General features: G+C 41.4%; 1 protein-coding gene across 2 annotated transcripts in view; it reads left to right on the forward strand.

Annotated features, from left to right (window-relative positions):
- The first annotated feature begins 1906 nt into the window (after positions 1 to 1906).
- LOC118386237 (mannosyl-oligosaccharide 1,2-alpha-mannosidase IB) overlaps positions 1907 to 20419 on the forward strand; it is a 136975-nt gene continuing 118462 nt past the window's right edge. Inside the window, exons 1-3 of one of the 2 annotated variants that reach the window (XM_035773799.2) lie at positions 1907 to 2478; positions 2794 to 2850; positions 3464 to 3933. In XM_035773799.2, coding sequence (XP_035629692.1) covers positions 3620 to 3933 — 314 coding nt within the window. In that variant the 5' untranslated portion in view covers positions 1907 to 2478; positions 2794 to 2850; positions 3464 to 3619. Of the gene's footprint in view, positions 2851 to 3463; positions 3934 to 20419 lie in introns of both variants that reach the window. The other variant, XM_035773797.2, reaches the window with a different exon arrangement.

Here is a 20419-nt window from a genome sequence, read left to right on the forward strand (position 1 = left end):
ACACTACTAATTCACTCAGTAAGGGGTGTCACATAAATCTGCCCTGTGGTGCGGAGTGGGGCCTGAGCTAATGGCAACTCAAGGACCCACTGACTGACTTGGGCTCTGTCCCCCCACTCAGCAGGACGTGACTACGTTTCAAGATGGATTTACTTTATAATGTGTCAAAAAATCTTCACTCCAGCCCCCCTCTGACATACTATAAAACGGGCAGACAAGACAACACAACCATTATCACAACTTATACACATGTTTATACATGTTTAAAGTCAAAGACTGAAGCAATATTTTCAGACTTGGTGTAAAAGTGGGCAGAAAACACATTTTGTCGGGGTCAAAAGCAGCACTCTGATTATAAGCTGACAGACTGAAGATAATTGACTGTGCGCTGTTGCCCAATGGTAGGCAACAAGAGAGTGCATTTGCTAAGTGTATTTTATAGGATCTAGGATCATGTGCCACTAAATGTCTTTCTACACAATTACAATGTCGTTTTCACTTAAAACACTTAAAAAAATATCCACTTTCCCATAATTCCCTTTCCCTTAACTGAAGGCCTTGCAAATAGTCTCCCTAGGCAGATGGGTTGTCTCCCACAATGTTAACAATGTTGCCCTATGGTTCCCAACCTTTTTAAGTTACTGTACCACCAACTCAATTTCTCTGCCCTGAGTACCCCTGAACTATTGAAGCTCATTCTTGCCATCATTTTAATTTTAATACGGAGTAAAAAATGTTTGATATTAAGTCAACCTTTCGAGATGGTAGAACATACATATAGGATATGTTTCATAATCTGTAGCATTGTGTGGCAATTTCCATCTATCCACGTTGCAGAGATCAGGAAAGCAGTGCCGCCGGCATTTGACCCAACACTTTTGATTCAGTTTGCTAAAAAATATTGACACAAAAGGGTTGAAAACTCATGCACAATTAATCCGATCTTCAGTTTGATCAGCTGCAGAGAAGCCTATGAGCTCTGATCCCCTCTGGCCATTGGAAACAAAGTGGTAAAATCATGTATTCATAGCCTAAGCTATATATTCATACCCTAAAATATGTCAATTTATTTGTGTGAAGAGAAAATGTGAATGTGATCAAATTTGGTTTAAATTCAAACTTTGGTTGGCTAAACTACCTAGATTTATCAATCCAAAATTATTTACTGGAATTAATCAATCAACAGAAAAGTGATGACATACTGTGTGAGTAACTTTTAAATTACAGATGCAAAGGCCTACATGATGCAACCCTGCATAAAGCAAGCTCAGCCCTGTTAGTTATATTGTCCAATCGCAGTTGTTGACTAGTTTTTTATAAAACCATGACCAGATTAGAAAAAAATCTGGTCCCATCATAGCCCATATAAAACTGTTTTACAGCTGATTTATTTATATGTGGTGCCACCTCTGAAAGCACCACGCAATATTACAAATTAAGAAACATTTCATAGAAAGAAGTATGTTCTACTATCTTGAAATGTTGATATTGTATCAAAAATTGTATTTATTTTTCATGGAGTGAATGAACTTCCATCCCGAACCTTCATGTTCATTTTACCAGTAAACCAATGGTCTCATGAGCCTCATACTCCCCGTGGATAGGCCAAGTAGCACTCTGGTTGGGAACGCTGAACTGGGCTTCCTTGCAAAGCACTAATTGCTAGATCCATATTCAGCCATTGTGCATTGTAGTCTTTCACATGCAAAATAAAAATATTTTTAATACAAGGACTAGCTACAAAGTACAGTCAGTGCTAAATCACACAGACATACACGTTGCAAAACTGGCTTGCCTATTTAAATAAAGTTTCAATAAATACAAATAAAACACGTTGCAAAAATACTTTTGTAATTGATAGACGCTCCCTAAATGTACCAGGCTGGGTAGTCGATGTTCGAGATTGTGGGAGGAGCCGTGGTTCGTTGTAGAGTTGCAGCAGTATCAACATCCCTTGACAGAGGCTAGCTATTTAGAGAGCTGTAGATCTATCAAGAATGAAATGAGCAAAGGGAAAGCAAAACTACAAAATGAAATCATAGATAGCGAGTTACCCGAATACATTTCTGAACACGGTTATTTGGAAACGGTGGACTAGGATGCATGTCCGTCACCGATTTACTCAAAGGCATTATTGAGGTGATGCAGCAGCGGCGAAATATCGTAACGGACTGCCTCCGGAGGATAGCTAGCCAGCTTGCTAACAGTAGCTAGCTAGCCAGATGCCTTTACAGAAAAAGGCGCAGTCTTTAGCAGGCCAACTCTTTTCCTAACCTCAACATATCCGAGAAACGTAGCTGGCCAATATTACAATACAATATTGCGGGTGCACATATATGTGTTTAATCGGCTAGCTAAGTTAATGTTATTGCTTTTCTCCATTAGTAATTTAACTAGCTAGATGGCTAGCCAAGCCTGTCAATTCAGTGGATGAATTTGGTATTCTGTGGAGACGCTGCGCGATAGACGCAGGCCCGGGTGAGGAAGCTGATAAAATACAGGATATTGGGAATATTCATACAAATTAGCAAGACCGATTTTTAACCACATAATTTAACAGGAACATAAGTAGCTAGCTAGTTGTCATTTTAACACTTATTTTGCTACTATTGAAATGGTCAAGGGAGAATGTATCTCTATTAGAACCTTGTCGAGGATGCGACAATATCTGATTAAAATGTTTCACTATTTGAAAGCATAATTACTGTCCTGTTAAATTAACTTACAATATGTGTTAGTTAGGCATTAACAAAACATTTCGAGTTGGTTTTGATTCTGTCGTTGCTTATCCAGCTCATAGTGTTCGGATCACAACCAAAGAACATGGATCAGAATGACAGAATTTGCACGGTAAGATTTGTTTCCTCTACAATTATATGGTTATTAGATATTTTTAAGTGTGACTTTGCTTACAATTACACTATTATATTAGGTACTGCAATGGAAATATGTATCGCATTAGATTTCAGGGATATCACTGATAAGTGGAGGTGATGTGCATTGATGTTGTGATGGTATCACGCGTTCACGCAGGTGATTTTGCCATAATCTAGCTACGTATCACTATTCGATGTAACCTTTAGCCTGCCTACCTGAAAGTATCTTTCTCTTTTCAAACCGGGTTGACATAAAGGTCTGCCGACTCTCCTTGGAAACGTTTCCTTGTGCTTTATAATTGCGTTCAATGAATACAGTACATTCTGTATGGGCAGTTAATCCTTATGGACTAACAGATTGTGTTTATTCAAAATACAGTTACTCCCAAAGTCAGATGTGCAGGTTCCTAGGTCTTTTGTAAGGTTCATGATTTGGTGTTACTGATTTAAAAGCCTCATTGTTATATTTTGTGATGATTATTCTGACTGTAAAGACAGGTATTGTTCAGGCTAATGAACCAAAGCGTGTATGGTATGTACCAATTATATACCTGCTCTGTCCTCATAACTCTCTCCTTCAATTTCAGAATAAAAAACATAAATTCAATCGTGACCAGTCACTTCACTGAGGGATCTCAACACTTGATTTCTGGACACGTACTCGCCCCCGGAATGAGATAATACAGCATAAGATAATACAGCCGTGACATTTGTCCACCCTGAGTTCATTTCCACAGTCCAACATGACCACACCAGCTCTACTGCCACTGTCGGGCCGCAGGATACCCACCCTGTCACCTGGCGCTGCCTCTTTCCCACACCACAGGGCCACTCTGAGGCTCTCAGAGAAGTTTATCCTCCTCCTCATCCTCAGTGCCTTCATCACTTTATGCTTTGGGGCTTTCTTCTTCCTCCCGGACAACTCAAAACATAAGCGCTTTGACCTGGGCTTGGAAGATGTGCTGATTCCGCATATCGAGGCACCCAAGGGGGCTAAGCATCCTGGTGGACAGGTGGTCATACATGGACAGGGGGGCCATGATGAACACAGACACAGGTAAGAGATGCTGAGGAATGCGCAACTATCTAGTGTTGTTGCCTCTGCTTTACACATGTCAGTATGAATTGAAATGTACGACAAAGTGCAAAAGTGTAATCTCCAAAGTTATGAAGAAAAATGGAAGACTTGCAACCTTTTTTCTTTGCTTCTCTATATGAAGAACTCAACAGCTTATTGGGCCCTCAGTAGGATTTACAGTACCTTGCAAAAGTATTTTGATTTCTTCACATTGTCTTACAAAGTGAGAGTAAAATGGATTTATGTAATGACTATATATATATAAGTTATTACATTTTTATTAATCTTTAAAACTTTGACATTACATAATATTTTGTGCAGATTTTTGACAATGCCAAATCAATTTTAATTTCACTTTGTAACAATAAAATGTGCCAAGGGGTCTGAATACTTTTGCAAGGCACTGTATATAATAGATCTGTTTCGCTCTCCTCTGTCTCTCTCTTTCCATCTCTCTCTCTCTTTCCATCTCTCTCTCTCTTTCCATCTCTCTCTCTCTCTTTCTCTCTCTCTCTCTCTCTCTCTCTCTCTCTCTCTCTCTCTCTCTCTCTCTCTCTCTCTCTCTCTCTCTCTCTCTCTCTCTCTCTCTCTCTCTCTCTCTCTCTCTCTCTCTCTCTCTCTCTCTCTCTCTCTCTCTCTCTCTCTCTCTCTCTCTCTCTCTCTCTCTCTCTCTCTCTCTCTCTCTCTCTCTCTCTCTCTCTCTCTCTCTCTCTCTCTCTCTCTCTCTCTCTCTCTCTCTCTCTCTCTCTCTCTCTCTCTCTCTCTCTCTCTCTCTCTCTTTATATCCAGCAAAATGTGTGTCCACAGTAGAGGTCGACCAATTAATCGGAATGGCCAATTAATTAGGGCCGATTACAAGTTTTCCGTTTGGACACTGATTTGGCCGATTTTTAAAAATGTTATTTTTATTTTTTGTACACCTTTATTTAATCTTTATTTAACTAGGCAAGTCAGTTAAGAACACATTCTTATTTTCAATGACTGCCTCGTTCAGGGGCAGAACGACAGATTTTCACCTTGTCAGCTCGGGGGAGCCAATCTTGCAACCTTACATTTAACTAGTCCAACGCTATAACCACCTGCCTCTCGTTGCACTCCACAAGGAGACTGCCGGTTACACGAATGCAGTAAGCCAAGGTAAGTTGCTAGCTAGCATTAAACTTATCTTATAAAAAAACAATAAATCAATCAATAATAATCACTAGTTAACTACACATGGTTGATGACATTACTAGTTTATCTAGCGTTTCCTGCGTTGCATATAATCTGACTGAGCATAAAAGTATCTGACTGAGCGGTGGTAGGCAGCAGCAGGCTCGTAAGCATGCATTCAAACAGCACTTCTGTGAATTTTGCCAGCAGCTCTTCGTTGTGCGTCAAGCATTGCGCTGTTTATGACTTCAAGCCTATCAACTCCCGAGATGAGGCTGCTGTAACTGATGTGAAATGGCTAGCTAATTAGCGGGGTGCGTGCTAATAGCGTTTCAAACGTCACTCGCTCTGAGACTTGGAGTGGTTGTTCCCCTTGCTCTGTATGGGTAACGCTGCTTCGAAGGTGGCTGGTGTCGTTGTGAGTGAGGAGAGGGACGGAAGCTATACTGTTACACTGGCAATACTAAAGTTCATTTTAACCTACTTTAATGCTTTGATTTACCTGTAAATTGTTATCACAAAAAGCAGAGTCCCTGTTTACTTCCTGTCTGTGAGAGAGGTGGGTAAAGCGGATTAGTCCGAACAGGTGCGGACATTTGTGGAAACAGTCGTTAGTTGTAGAGTAGCAAATGTTAAAGCTTTTTCTCTGCCTCTCACTCAGCAGGGACCTCGGTGTTGCCACCACCCTCCCCTTTGGCACATTTTAATTTGGCAGAAAATTTGCCATAGCATATTTGTGGTTTGATGTCTGGGAAGAGACGAGGCCAAGATCACAAGTGGTACACGACATGTCAATGTGAACAACACTGCAGTATTTATTATTTTGTATTTATGAAATGAACAAAATTCAGTCTGACTGTAGATGGGTGAGTTTGCATTGCAAGAAGGTGTCGGTTTGAGGAGATGGGATATAGTTTATCTACATGAAGAGTTTTGAAAGGCCACTGCGTTTAACCTCCTATAACAATTCATTTGTTTGTTTAGAGTGTTTGTCACTCACAGCTCATGGAAATGTTTTTGACTTTGCATTTTAAGCAGCTGACTCCGCGATTGAACAAAACATCATCATTGCATGTTAGTGAGGGTCATTTCCATTTAAAAGGACCCATGAGCACCAATGTGAAGTTCATAGACGCATGTCAAATGAAAGCAGATTATTTATTTGTTGACCTATCTATACACAATACCCCATAATGACACAGTGAAAACATGTTTTTAGAAAAAGTTATTGAAAATGAAATACAGAAATATTTTATAGAAATATATTTTTGACACCCAGTCAATACATGTTAGAATCATCTTTGGCAGCGATTACAGTTGTGAGTCTCTCTGGGAAAGTCAAGCTCTTTGCACACCTGGATTGTACATTATTCTTTTAAAAATGATTCAAGCTCTGTCAAGTTGGTTGCTGTCCTTTGCTCATTGTTAGACAGCCATTTTCAAGTCTTGACATAGATTTTCCAGCAAAACTGTAACTAGGACACTCAGGAACATTCAATGTCTTGGTAAGCAACTCCAGTGTATAGTTGGCCTTGTGTTTTAGCTTATTGCCCTGATGAAAGGTGAATTTGTCTCCCAGTGTCTGTTTGAAAGCAGACTGAACCAGGTTTTCCTGTAGTATTTTGCCTGTGCTTAGCTCTATTCTGTTTTATATGTATCCTGAAAAACTCCCCAGTCCATAACGATTACAAGCATACCCTTCACATGATGCTTGAAAATATGAAGAGTGGTACTCAGTGTTGTGTGGATTTGCCCCAAACATAATGCATGTTTTGGAATATTTGTATTCTCTACAGGCTTCCTTCTTTTCATTCTGTCATTTAGTTTAGTATTTTGGAGTAACTACAATGTTATTGATCCATCCTCAGTTTTCTTCTATCACAGCCATTCAACTGTGCAGGCCAGTGACACAAAATCTCAATTTAATCCATTTTAAATGCAGGTTGAAACACAACAATACATTTGACCAGCCATTCTTACCAGGCTATAGGTTAATTTGCCTTTAGTGGAATTAAATTGGTGCTTGTGTATTTTTGTTAGTATTCATGTATTTTATTTATCCCACGCACACAGCATACAGAGTCTTGTTTGAGGAGCGGAATTACCTATCACGTCAGACAGCACAAGAGCAGCGCCTAAAAATCACAGCTGCTGTTACTGGAGTGAAATGTGCTTTTATAAGCTCAGTCATTGCACAACAAATAACAATTATGAATGCAATTGTGTGATAAAAACTGTTTTAACCACAATTTAAAAAAATATCTGCTATTTTTATTTCCCGGAGTCACCTCTTCACTGTTGACGTTGAGACTGGTGTTTTGCACGTACTATTTAATGAAGCTGCCAGTTGAGGAATTGTGAGGCGTCTGTTTCTCAAACTAGACACTCTGATGTACTTGTCCTCTTGCTCAGTTGTGCACCAGGGCCTACCACTCCTCTTTCTATTCTGGTTAGAGCCAGTTTGCGCTATTCTGTGAAGGGAGTAGTACACAGCATTGTACGAGATCTTCAGTTTCTTGGCAATTTCTGAAGGAATAGCCTTCATTTTTCAGAACAAGAATAGACTGACGAGTTTCAGAAGAAAAATCTTTGGCCATTTTGAGCCTGTAATCGAACCCACAAATGCTGATGCTCCAGATACTGAACTAGTTTAAAGAAGGCCAGTTTTATTGCTTCTTTAATCAGAACAACAGTTTTCAGCTGTGCTAACATAATTGCAAAAGGGTTATCTAATGATCAATTAGCCTTTTAAAATGATAAACTTGGATTAGCTAACACAACGTGTCATTGGAACACAGGAGTGATGGTTGCTGACAATGGGCCTCTGTACACATACAGTGGGGCAAAAAAGTATTTAGTCAGCCACCAATTGTGCAAGTTCTCCCACTTAAAAAGATGAGAGGCCTGTAAATTTCATCATAGGTACACTTCAACTATGACAGACAAAATGAGAAAAAAAATCCAGAAAATGACTGTAGGATTTTTAATGAATTTATTTGCAAATTATGGTGGAAAATAAGTATGTGTAGATGGTTCTCAGTGGTGATGAGAGAAGTAGAATATGTTGGTTTGAAGAGTCGTAGAATGGTCCCACATAAATTTGCTTTTCTAAATACTTTACTTAAGACAGCTAATCAGCTGTACCAGTGATTGTCCTGAAGGTGAGCTTCTAGCCTCTACCTTGTGTTGATATTCAGAGTTCGAACCACTTTGGATGTGAGCTGCAGCTACACACCTCTGGCCAAATGTTAATTTCTATACCAATCCTTTTATACACTAGTCGAAAGTGATGGTTCCTCCAGGCTGACACACTCTCTGACCTCACTCGCGCGTGGCTACTTACTGTGCAAAGTTTCTAGAAAACAAATGATCTCTGATGGCTCCTAAAATCACATCCCCCCTCTTAACAAAAATACTTACATTTTTCAAAGACAACGTGGAGTATGGAGCCTTCGTACATATATAGTGTGTGTACTTTTCAACTTACTGCATTTCCTTTAAACATTTTAATGACATCACAAAATAACAACCAGTATGACATTAGTTTTCTATAGCTAGCCTCTGACCGTTCACCACATTCTATGTAAGGAATATTTTCCCAGTATTCACTTTTGAACGTGTTAAAGTTTCAGTGGGGAAAGTCTCTGGGAGCAAAGGAACATTCCTGTGTGGATTTGAAGAGGTAGACCCTGGATATCCTCTTCTTTAATTTACAACAGGGCGTGAGGTGTCATGCCCCCCGCCAGCTCCCTCCTCCACTCACTCTACGGGGGTCTGGCTGAAGTTATCCACTGCAAAGGTGTTCCGACCCATCTGGATCCCCTCAGGGCAGTCATGACGTAACACATGGAGTCATGTAGTAACCAAGAAAGTGTTAAACAAATCAAAATATATTTTACATTTTAGATTCTTCAAAGTAGCCACCCTTTGCCTTGATGACAGCTTTGCACACTCTTGGCATTCTCTCAACCAGCTTCATCTGGAATGCTTTTACAACAGTCTTGAAGGAGTTTCCATACATGCTGAGCACTTGTTGGCTGCTTTTCCTTCACTCTGCGGTCTAACTCATCCCAAACCATCTCAATTGGGTTGTGGTCGAGTGATTGTGAAGTTCAGGTCATCTGATGCAGCACTCCATTGTTCTTCTTCTTGGTCAAATAGCCCTTACACAGCCTGGAGGTGTGTTGGGTTATTGTCCTTTTAGAAAAATAAATGATAGTCCTATTAAGCGCAAACCAGATGGGATGGCGTATCTTTGCAGAATGCTGTGGTAGCCATGCTGGTTAAATTAAGGTTGCCTTGAATTCAAAATAAATCACAGTGTCATCAGCACCATCTCCATGCTTCACGGGAACGACACATGCAGAGATTATCCGTTCACATACTCTGCGTCTCACAAAGTTAATTTATACTCATCAGACCAAATGACTGATTTCTACCGGTCTAATGTCCATTGCTCGTGTTTCTTGGCCCAAGTAAGCCTCTTCTTCTTATTGGTGTTCCTTAGTAGTGGTTTCTTTGCAGCAATTCGACCATGAAAGCCTGATTCCCGCGGTTTCCTCTGAACAGTTGATGTTGAGATGTGTCTGTTACTTGAACTCTGTGAAGCATTTATTTGGGCTGCAATTTCTGAGGCTGGTAACTCTAATGAACTTATCCTCTGCAGCAGAGGTAACTCTGGGTCTTCCTTTCCTGCGGCGGTCCTCAGAGCCAGTTTAATCATAGCGCTTGATGGTTTTTACGACTGCGCTTGAAGAAACTTTCAAAGTTCTTGAAATATATCTTAGTTTTTGATTCTTCAAAGTAGCCACCCTTTGCCTTGATGACAGCATTGCACACTTTTGGCATTCTCTCAACCAGCTTCATGAGGTAGTCACCTGGAATGCATTTCAATTAACTTCTTACGGCTGAGATCCCGTTAACGGGATCGATATGACAGCAGCCAGTGAAAGTGCAGGGCGACAAATTCAAACAACAGAAATCTCATAATTACAATTCCTCAAACATACAAGTATTTTACGCCCTTTTAAAGATAAACTTCTTGTTAATCCCACCACAGTGTCCGATTTCAAAAAGGCTTTACGACGAAAGCACACCGTCTGATTATGTTAGGTTAGTACCTAGTCACAGAAAAACACAGCCATTTTTCCAGCCAAAGACAGGAGTCACAAAAAGCAGAAATAGAGAGAAAATTAATCACTAACCTTTGATGATCTTCATCAGATGACACTCATAGGACTTTATGTTACACAATACATGTATGTTTTGTTCGGTAAAGTTCATATTTATATCCAAAAATCTTAGTTTACATTGGCGCGTTATGTTCAGTAATGTTCTGCCTCCAAAACATCCGGTGATTTTGCAGAGAGCCACATCAATTTACAGAAATACTCATAATAAACATTGATAAAAGATACAAGTGTTACACATGGAAATGTAGATAAACTTCTCATTAATGCAACTGCTCTGTCAGATTTCAAAAAAACTTTTATGGAAAAAGCACACCATACAATAATCTGAGTACGGCGCTCAGACACAAAAACAAGCCACCCGCCATGTTGTGGAGTCAACAGAAGTCAGAAATAGCATGATAAATATTCACTTACCTTTGATGATCTTCATCAGAATGCACTCCCAGGAATCCCAGTTCCACAATAAATGTTTGTTTTCTTCGATAAAGTCCAACATTTATGTCCAAATGCCTCCTTATTGTTTGCACCTTCAGTTCACATATCCAAATAAATGACGCCCAGGCCAGACGAAAAGTCAAAAAAATCCATTACAGTTCGTAGAAACATGTCAAACAATGCATAGAATCAATCTTTAGGATGTTTTTAACATAAATCTTCAATGTTTCAACCGGAGAATTCCTTTGTCTTTAGAAATGCAATGGAACGCAGCTACCTCTCACGGGGCCTGAATGAGCTCATGGCTTTCTGGCAGACCCCTTACCTCAATCAGCTCTTATTCTCTTCTCCTTTACAGTAAAAGCCTGAAACAAGGTTCTAAAGACTATTGATATCTAGTGGAAGCCTTAGGAAGTGCAATCGGACCAAATTTCCACTATCTTGGATAGGCAAAGAGTTCAAAAACTACAAACCTCAGATTTCCCACTTCCTGGTTGGATTTTCTTCTCAGGTTTTTGCCTGCCTTATGAGTTCTGTTATACTCACAGACATCATTCAAACAGTTTTAGAAACGTCAGTGTTTTCTATCCAAATATATAATATGCATATCTTAGCTGGGCCTGAGAAGCAGGCAGTTTACTCTGGGCACCTTATTCATCCAAGCTACTCAATACTGCCCCCAGCCATAAGAAGTTAACAGCTGTGCCTTGTTAAACGTTAATTTGTGTAATTTCTTGATGTGTCTGTTACTTGAACTCTGAAGTATTTAATAACACCCTCATATGAAGAGGAATGGAATGTGGGAGGTGATAGAATGCATTGACCGTATTGTAAAGGAGTCAGTACTTGAATCAGTTACATGCTTTTTACTCCTATTATTGTATACTCCTAAACAGTATAATTAGCTTTTCTATATATACAGTGTGCTGTGTTTTATGTATTTATTCTCATGGTTGAGTTGAAATGTTATAATCGTAATGTTATAATGGTTGAGGATGAGTTGAGAAATCAAAGTAAGCCTTGCTGCCAGATCTTGTGTTGTTTAGATGTAATTTTCTCGGTACCACCTGTTTTCAGTCCGTTTGTTTTGAATCCTATCAACACATCTAGTTATCTGGAGGGTTCAGCCAGCATTCAGCAAATGGATTTTGGGAGTGACTCACCACCTGGATTTGGTCTTTTGAAATGGTGCTGTTTACATTTAGATAAAAGTAGAGACTCGGAGCTACAAAAGGGTATATCATGCACTGTATTTGAGGAACAATTGGAAAGTAATTCTGCTTTGAATGTTGATCAGCTTGTAAACTCACTTTTGTCTTTGAATGTTTTTCTATCTAGTGAAGAGCTCTTCTTTGTCTACACTCATTGCCAAAAGTTTTGAGAACGACACAAATATTAATTTCTACAAAGTTTGCTGCTATAGATATTTTTGTCAGATGCTACTATGGAAGTATAAGTATAATTACAAGCATTTCATAAGTAAAGTGTCAAAGGCTTTTATTGACAATTACATGAAGTTGATGTAAACAGTCAATATTTGCAGTGTTGACCCTTCTTTTTCAAGACCTCTGCAGTCCGCCCTGGCATACTGTCAATTAAGTTCTGGGCCACATCCTGTCTGATGGCAGCCCATTCTTGCATGATCAATGCTTGGAGTTTGTCAGAATTTGCGGGTTTTTGTTTGCCCACCCGCCTCTTGAGGATTGACCAAAAGTTCTCAATGGGATTAAAGTCTGGGGAGTTTCCTGGCTATGGACCCAAAATATCAATGTTTTGTTCTCTGAGCCACTTAGTTATCATGTTTGCCTTATGGCCAGGTGCTCCATAATGATGGAAAAGGCATTGTTCGTCACCAAACTGTTCCTGGATGGTTGGGAGAAGTTGTTCTCGGAGGATGTGTTGGTTCCATTCTTTATTCATGGCTGTGTTCTTAGGCAAAATTGTGAGTGAGCCCACTCCCTTGGCTGAGAAGCAACCCCACATATGAATGGTCTCAGGATGCTTTACTGTTGGCATGACACAGGACTGATGGTAGCGCTCACCTTGTCTTCTCCGGACAAGGTTTTTCTGGATGCCCCAAATAATCGGAAAGGGTATTCATCAGAGAAAATGACTTTACCCCAGTCCTCAGCAGTCCAATCCCTGTGTCTTTTGCAGAATATCAGTCTGTCCCTGATGTTTTTCCTGTAGAGAAGTGGCTTCTTTGCTGCCCTTCTTGATACCAGGCCATCCTCTAAAAGTCTTTGCCTCACTGTGTGTGCAGATGCACTCACACCTGCCTGCTGCCATTCCTGAGCAAGCTCTGTACTGGTGGTGCTCTGATCCCGCAGCTGAATCAACTTTAGGAGACGGTCCTGGCGCTTGCTGGACTTTCTTGGGTGCCCTGAAGCCTTCTTCACAACAATTGAACCGCTCTCCTTGAAGTTCTTGATGATCCGATAAATGGTTGATTTAGGTGCAATCTTACTGGCATCAATATCCTTGCCTGTGAAGCCCTTGTTGTGCAAAGCAATGATGACGGCACATGTTTCCTTGCAGGTAACCATGGTTGACAGAGGAAGAACAATGATTCCAAGTACTCCCCTCCTTTTGAAGCTTCCAGTCTGTAATTCGAACTCAATCAGCATGACAGAATTATCTCCAGCCATGTCCTCATCAACACTCACACCTGTGTTAACGAGAGAATCACTGACATGATATCAGCTGGTCCTTTTGTGGCAGGAATGCAGTGGAATTATTTTGGGGGGATTTAGTTAATTTGCATGGCAAAGAGGGACTTTGCAATTAATTGCAATTCATCTGATCACTCTTCATAACATTCTGGAGTATATGCAAATTGCCATCATACAAACGGAGGCAGAAGACTTTGTGAAAATGAATATTTGTATCATTCTCAACTTTTGGCCACGACTGTACACCCATTCAGCATCGTTCACACCCTCTTAAGCTTTAGCCCTCCCATCTCGTTTTGCTCTCGGAGCATTCAGAGCGCACACTTGACCCTCTGGCCCATGATTTGTTTACCTATGGATAACATGAAAACAGCCTAACCAGCTCTGCTGGCAACAATGTCATTACACTTTTTTCCAGACATTTACTGACACCGGCCATATTCAACGGGTGTTGTACACACGTCACGTAACGTTAGCGAGCGAGCCAGCCAACATAAGCTAGTTAAACAACAATGAACAGTGTCAACAATGCCACAGTGCTGGGCATGTTCAATGTTAGCTAGCTAACATTAGGCTCTAACTAGAACAGCAAACGGCTCTGAGAAACAAATAACGTCAGCTAGGGAGCCAGCCAGCTAACGTTAGCGAGCTAGCTAACAGTACACTTCAGCTTAAGACAACTAGCTAGCTAGGTAAACACTGTACCTATCTAGGTGAACAAATTGTAAGTTCACACATGTCACGTTAGCTAACATTATCTAGTTAACCAACAATGAACAGTGCCAACAATGCCACAGTGCTGGGAGCTAACCAACCATGTTCAATGTTAGCTAGCTAACTAGAACAGCAAACAGCTCTTGGAAATTAATAATAACATCAGCTAGGGAGCCAGCCAGATAACATTAGCTAGCTAGCTAACAGTACCCTTTAGCTAGAAATGGAACCACTGTCAAAATTCGGTAATGTGTAATATCTGAAAATATAGCTAGCTATCTTACCTGTATACATCATCATGCATGGAAGCGTCTCCCTGTCAGGAATGCCATGCCACGATATTGCCCTTAGTTTGAAGATGTAATCCGGAGACCGGTGTTTTCTCCGTCTCTTTAGCTATCATACTCTAATTACACTGATTTCAAAACTTGATCCTCCAGAATGTGGAGAGCAACACTTATGCAGCTCCACTACACAGTACATTTAAAAAAAGCCGCGTTCGACAGGATTGCCAACACATACTGATGAGCTTCTATGGCAGACCAATCCAAACATGGCTAGTGGGAAGGTTGCTCTCTCTTTCTGTGGCTTAACCCACAAGGCTCGTCATTTAACAATTGTATTCGTATTTACAGATCTCATACAAGTTTGTTTTTAAGGCACATGAAAGTTCACATGTTAGAGATGGCATTTCTGCCAAACAAAGCATTTTGATAAAATAAAATAAATTAAAGACCTAACGGCTCTCCGGTGAAGTCGTGACTTGCAACATACACCTAGTTTCCTGAATTGGGTCCCATATATTCGTAGGTATCATTTAATGTTATTGTCCATAAAATGTAGGTCAAACCATTGCACAAGAGGAGACTTCATCGTTTTTTTGAACAAGGAACATCTTTGTCTTCCAAGTCAGTAAGAGATTGTGCTTGGTCTCTCGAAGAAACATTTTGCCCAACCAGTGTCATCATACTTGAGCCACAATTACCAGGGTTGGGATCAATTCATAAATTGAAAAATAGCCTACTCACAGAGTCGGTGTGCTCCGCTTCCATAGTAGGTGCAGCAGCATCAGTCTCTGCCAGAGAGAACTCAATGCCAGAGCTGTGGTTGCACTAAGCCACAGGTAAACGTAATTACATAAACCGCCCCAGCAATGCATCGCCAATAATCAGGTTTATTGCCATGGTAACCCCTTCATCTCTTATTGCCTTGCCATTCACTGTTAGTGTGTTGGCACTAGGGCTGGGAATTGCCAGGAACCTCATAATACGATATTATCACGATACTTAGGTGCCGATACGATAGGTATATCCATCCTGCCCTGCCTATCTAAGGTCTTCGAAAGCCAAGTCAACAAACAGGTCACTGACCATCTCAAATCCCACCATACCTTCTCCGCTGTGCAATCTGGTTTCCGAGCCGGTCACGGGTGCACCTCAGCCACGCTCAAGGTACTAAACGATATCATAACTGCCATCGATAAAAGACAGTACTGTGCAGTCGTCTTCATCAACCTTGCCAAGGCTTTCGACTTTGTCAATCACCATATTCTTATCGGCAAACTCGGTAGCCTCGGTTTTTCTGATGACTGCCTTGCCTGGTTCACCAACTACTTTGCAGACAGAGGTCAGTCAGTGTGTCAAATCGGAGGGCATGCTGCCCGGTCCTCTGGCAGTCTCTATGGGGGTCCTACAGGGTTCAATTCTCGGGCCGACTCTTTTCTCTGTATATATCAATGATGTTGCTCTTGCTGCGGGCGACTCCCTGATCCACCTCTACGCAGACGACACCATTCTGTATATTTCCGGCCCGTCCTTGGACACTGTGCTGTCTAACCTCCAAACGACCTTCAATGCCATACAACACTCCTTCTGTGGCCTCCAACTGCTCTTAAACGCTAGTAAAACCAAATGCATGCTCTTCAACCGTTCGCTGCCTGCACCCGCACGCCTGACTAGCATCACCACCCTGGATGGTTCCAACCTTGAATATGTGGACATCTATAAGTACCTAGGTGTCTGGCTAGACTGTAAACTCTCCTTCCAGACTCAGACTCATCAAACATCTCCAATCTAAAATCAAATCTAGAGTCTGCTTTCTATTCCGCAACAAAGCCTCCTTCACTCACGCCGCCAAACTTACCCTAGTAAAACTGACTATCCTACCGATCCTCGACTTCGGCGATGTCATCTACAAAATAGCTTCCAATACTCTACTCAGCAAACTGGATGCAGTTTATCACAGTGCCATCCGTTTTGTTACTAAAGCATCCTATACCACCCACCACTGCGACCTGTACGCTCTAGTCGGCTGGCCCTCGCTACATATTCGTCGCCAGACCCACTGGCTCCAGGTCATCTACAAGTCCATGCTAGGTAAAGCTCCGCCTTATCTCAGTTCACTGGTCACGATGGCACCACCCACCCGTAGCACGTCCTCCAGCAGGTGTATCTCACTGTTCATCCCTAAAGCCAACACCTCATTTGGCCGCCTTTCGTTCCACTTCTCTGCTGCCTGTGACTGGAACGAATTGCAAAAATCGTTGAAGTTGGAGACTGATCTCCCTCACCAACTTTAAACATCAACTATCTGAGCAGCTAACTGATCGCTGCAGCTGTACATAGTCTATCGGTAAATAGCCCACCCAATTTTACCTACCTCTTCCCCATACTGTTTATATTTATTTAATTTTCTGCTCTTTTGCACACCAATATCTCTACCTGTACATGACCATCTGATCATTTATCACTCCAGTGTTAATCTGCAAAATTGTAATCATTCACCTACCTCCTCATGCCTTTTGCACACAATGTATATAGACTCCACTTTTTTTTGCCTACTGTGTTATTGACTTGTTAATTGTTTACTCCATGTGTAACTCTGTGTTGTCGGTTCACACTGCTATGCTTTATCTTGGCCAGGTCACAGTTGCAAATGAGAACTTGTTCTCAACTAACCTACCTGGTTAAATAAAGGTGAAAAAAAAATACAAATAAATTGTGATTCTCATGATTCTATATGTATTGCGATTCGATACTGTGATTTTGTTGCGAATCGATGTTCCAAACATATTGTTCACCATATGTCTGCTGCAGAAGGACAAGTGAGCCATGAAAACACATTTTGATTTCAAAAGAAGATGGAAGCTATGAAGGAAAAATACTGGAGTTTTTGTGCAGGTAAAGCCAACTAGCACATAAATAATATTGCGATATTGTCAAAACAATAAAAAAAATTATATCCCGATATGTAACCGTATCGTCTTTTTCCCCAACACTAGTTGGCACATATACAGCAGCTGTGGCCTTGCCCTCCAATTCATCTAAATGTAGCATAGCACCTCTGGATCATAGTTAGGGCTGACACTCCTGTCTGCTAATTTATCATAATTAGTGTGATCTCAGGAATCATACCTCTGTTCCGCGCTTCATTCTCTATGTCAGACACACAGTATATGACTTGATACATCTGTAGATTTTTGTGTTTGTATTTTGAGTGGGCCGTTGCACTGAACCATTAATAAAAATAATACCCACATACAGTGCTTTCTGAAAGTATTCAGACCCCTTGACTTTTTCCACATTTTGTTACGTTACAGCTTTATTCTAAAATGGATTATTTAAAAAAACTCCTCACCAATCTACACACAATACCTCATAATGACAAAGCGGAAATAAGTTTTTAGAAATTATTGCAAATGTATTAAATAAAAAAAAACAAGTATTCAGCCCTTTTGCTATGACAATTGAGCTCAGGTGCATCCTGTTTCCATTGATCGTCCTTGACATTTTTCTACAAGTTGATGGGAGTCCACCTGTGGTCAATTCAATTGATTGGACATGATTTGAAAAAGAACACACCTGTCTATGTAAGGTCCTACAGTTGTCAGAGCAAAAACCCAGCCATGAGGTCGACGGAATTGTCTGTAGAGCTCCAAGACAGGATTGTGTTGAGGCACAGATCTGGAAAAGGGTACCAAAAAAATTCTGCAACATTGAAGGTCCCCAAGAACACAGTGGGCTCCATTCTTAAATAGACGTTTGGAACCACCAAGACTCTTCCTAGAGCTGGCCACCCAGCCAAACTAAGCAATCGGGAGAGAAGGGCCTTAGTCATGGAGTTGACCAAGAACATGATGGTCACTCTGACAGAGCTCCAGAGTTCCTCTGTGAAGATGGGAGAACCTTCCTGAAGGACAACCATCTCTGCAGCACTCCACCAATCAGGCCTTTATGGTAGAGTGGCCAGACGGAAGCCACTTCTCAGTACAAGGCACATGAGTCCGCTTGGAGTTTATTTTATATATATCAGCAAACATTTCTAAAAACCTATTTTTGCATTGCCATTATGGGGTATTGTGTGTAGACTGATGAGGGAAAAAAATATATTTTGGATAAGGCTAACATAACAAAATGTGGAAAAAGTTGAGGGGTCTGAATACTTTCTGAAGGCACTGTAGACACACTAATACACATGTGCGCACATACACACACAACTCTCATAAAGCAAAACATATTGGATTGCAGATCTGGTGAAACATCAGTTGATAGTCAGCCAATCACACTGAGTAGGAGGCTAGTGTGTATCTGAACTTCTGAACTGGGCATCTCATCCGCTGGCTCTCAGTATGTAGCTAAACCATGGGCACTGCTGTCTCGTCATACATGGTGAGGCCTACTACTAATAGGCCTGTGCTGCTGCTTCTTCTCTCAAGGGTTTTTCATCATGTGAAATCGGTGTAACCACTAACACCATGCAGAGCGTTGGGAAGGCTTTTGTTTCTTCATAATTTCTAACATGCTGTTGTGTTTTTATCAGATCAGCTCCCTATGTCTCATTTCCCCTCTTGTTTAGTCTCTTATCTGCTCCTGTTTTCCCCCATCATGTAGTGCACAGCTGCACCCTCTTAGACTGTTGGAAAGCTGGCAGCGCTACGTGTTGCTGCATGAGGGGGGCTCACGTTCAGTTGGTTGCATCCATGGTGAAAGACTGTCACGTCACAGGGATTTCGCTTTGTGAATACACTGTACCGGGGTCAGTGTTGCTGGCTGTCCATGAATAATATATTCTGTGTGTTTCACTTATGACCCAGAGTCTCTGGCAGGGCCTCTGTTCTTAGGCACTCAGGTCTCTCTCTACTAGTTTCTGCCACCATGAAATGTTTAGGCAACTTAATGGCCCTTGATGTGGGATTCTTATGGACTTCCTGTAGAGGGTTTTGTGTGTGTCTCTGACCATTACAAGATTGTATTCAAGCTGTAAACAGTGTGTGTAATACATCCTGATCCTAAATGTTACTGTGTTGTAGCTTGTGACTGTGCTGTTGCCAGCAACAGTTTGTCAATGTCATCACAGAGCTCACCTGCGGCTCTGGCTAATGAAGTCGGAGCTCCACCACTGGGGCCACACTGCACATCTGCCTGGCGAGGAGGAGGATAGAGACAGACACTGCTGAGAGGGAGCAATGCAAACAAAGCCCTAGAGAACATCACCGTACATGGCTGAGAGGTGTTCTTGGCTATAGAAGAAAGACAACCATAGAAATAAACAACTGAAATATGTCTATGACTAGACTATAATACATGGCTATGAAGACCATGCCTGAAAACAACATGTTTGCCCTAGAGGAAAACATGTCTGAACCGCAAGAAGCCATGCAAGAAGCCATGAATACAGAGCACATGGCTGAAAAGCCGATCAATTTAGTTCAACACACACACACGCCATACTGCAGCAGTCCGACTCCACTGTGAGTGAACCACAGGGCCTGTGGCTGAAACAGTAAATGAAGCTTGGATCGTTTTGGACTCAGTGCACCGTCACACAGCGCTGATTAGCCCAGACCTCCCTAGGGGTGGGGAGAGACAAATGGAGGAGACTCCAGTATCCTGCTCATTACTTACGGGACGACAGTGTCATCCTGCCATGGTGCCAGCCTCTCCCTTAGTAGCGCTGAGTGTGTGTGTGTAAACTAGTCATCAGCGCCTGTTGGAGTATCTCTCACTTTGTCTCTGTTTGTCAGCCTATAGCAGCTCCAGCTCGCTAATGGTGGCAATGTGCGTCCTTGAGAGAAACACTTGTTTGTGTTTGCATGTCTGTCTGGAACACAATGCTTTCTCAAAAACAATGGACGGACGGGGGGGTGGGGTGATGCCATGGCTGACTGTGCAGCACTTTAGCTTCAGCGCTTGTGGCATAACTGCCATCCAACCGAAAGGAGCTGTAGTCTACACTCCACTATGACTCCTGTCAATTTAGTAAATTAATTCAAACTCAGATTATTTTGTGTGTGTATATATA

The sequence above is a fragment of the Oncorhynchus keta genome, chromosome 7 (genome assembly GCF_023373465.1).
Source record: "Oncorhynchus keta strain PuntledgeMale-10-30-2019 chromosome 7, Oket_V2, whole genome shotgun sequence".
In the NCBI taxonomy this organism is placed as follows: Eukaryota; Metazoa; Chordata; class Actinopteri; order Salmoniformes; family Salmonidae; genus Oncorhynchus; species Oncorhynchus keta.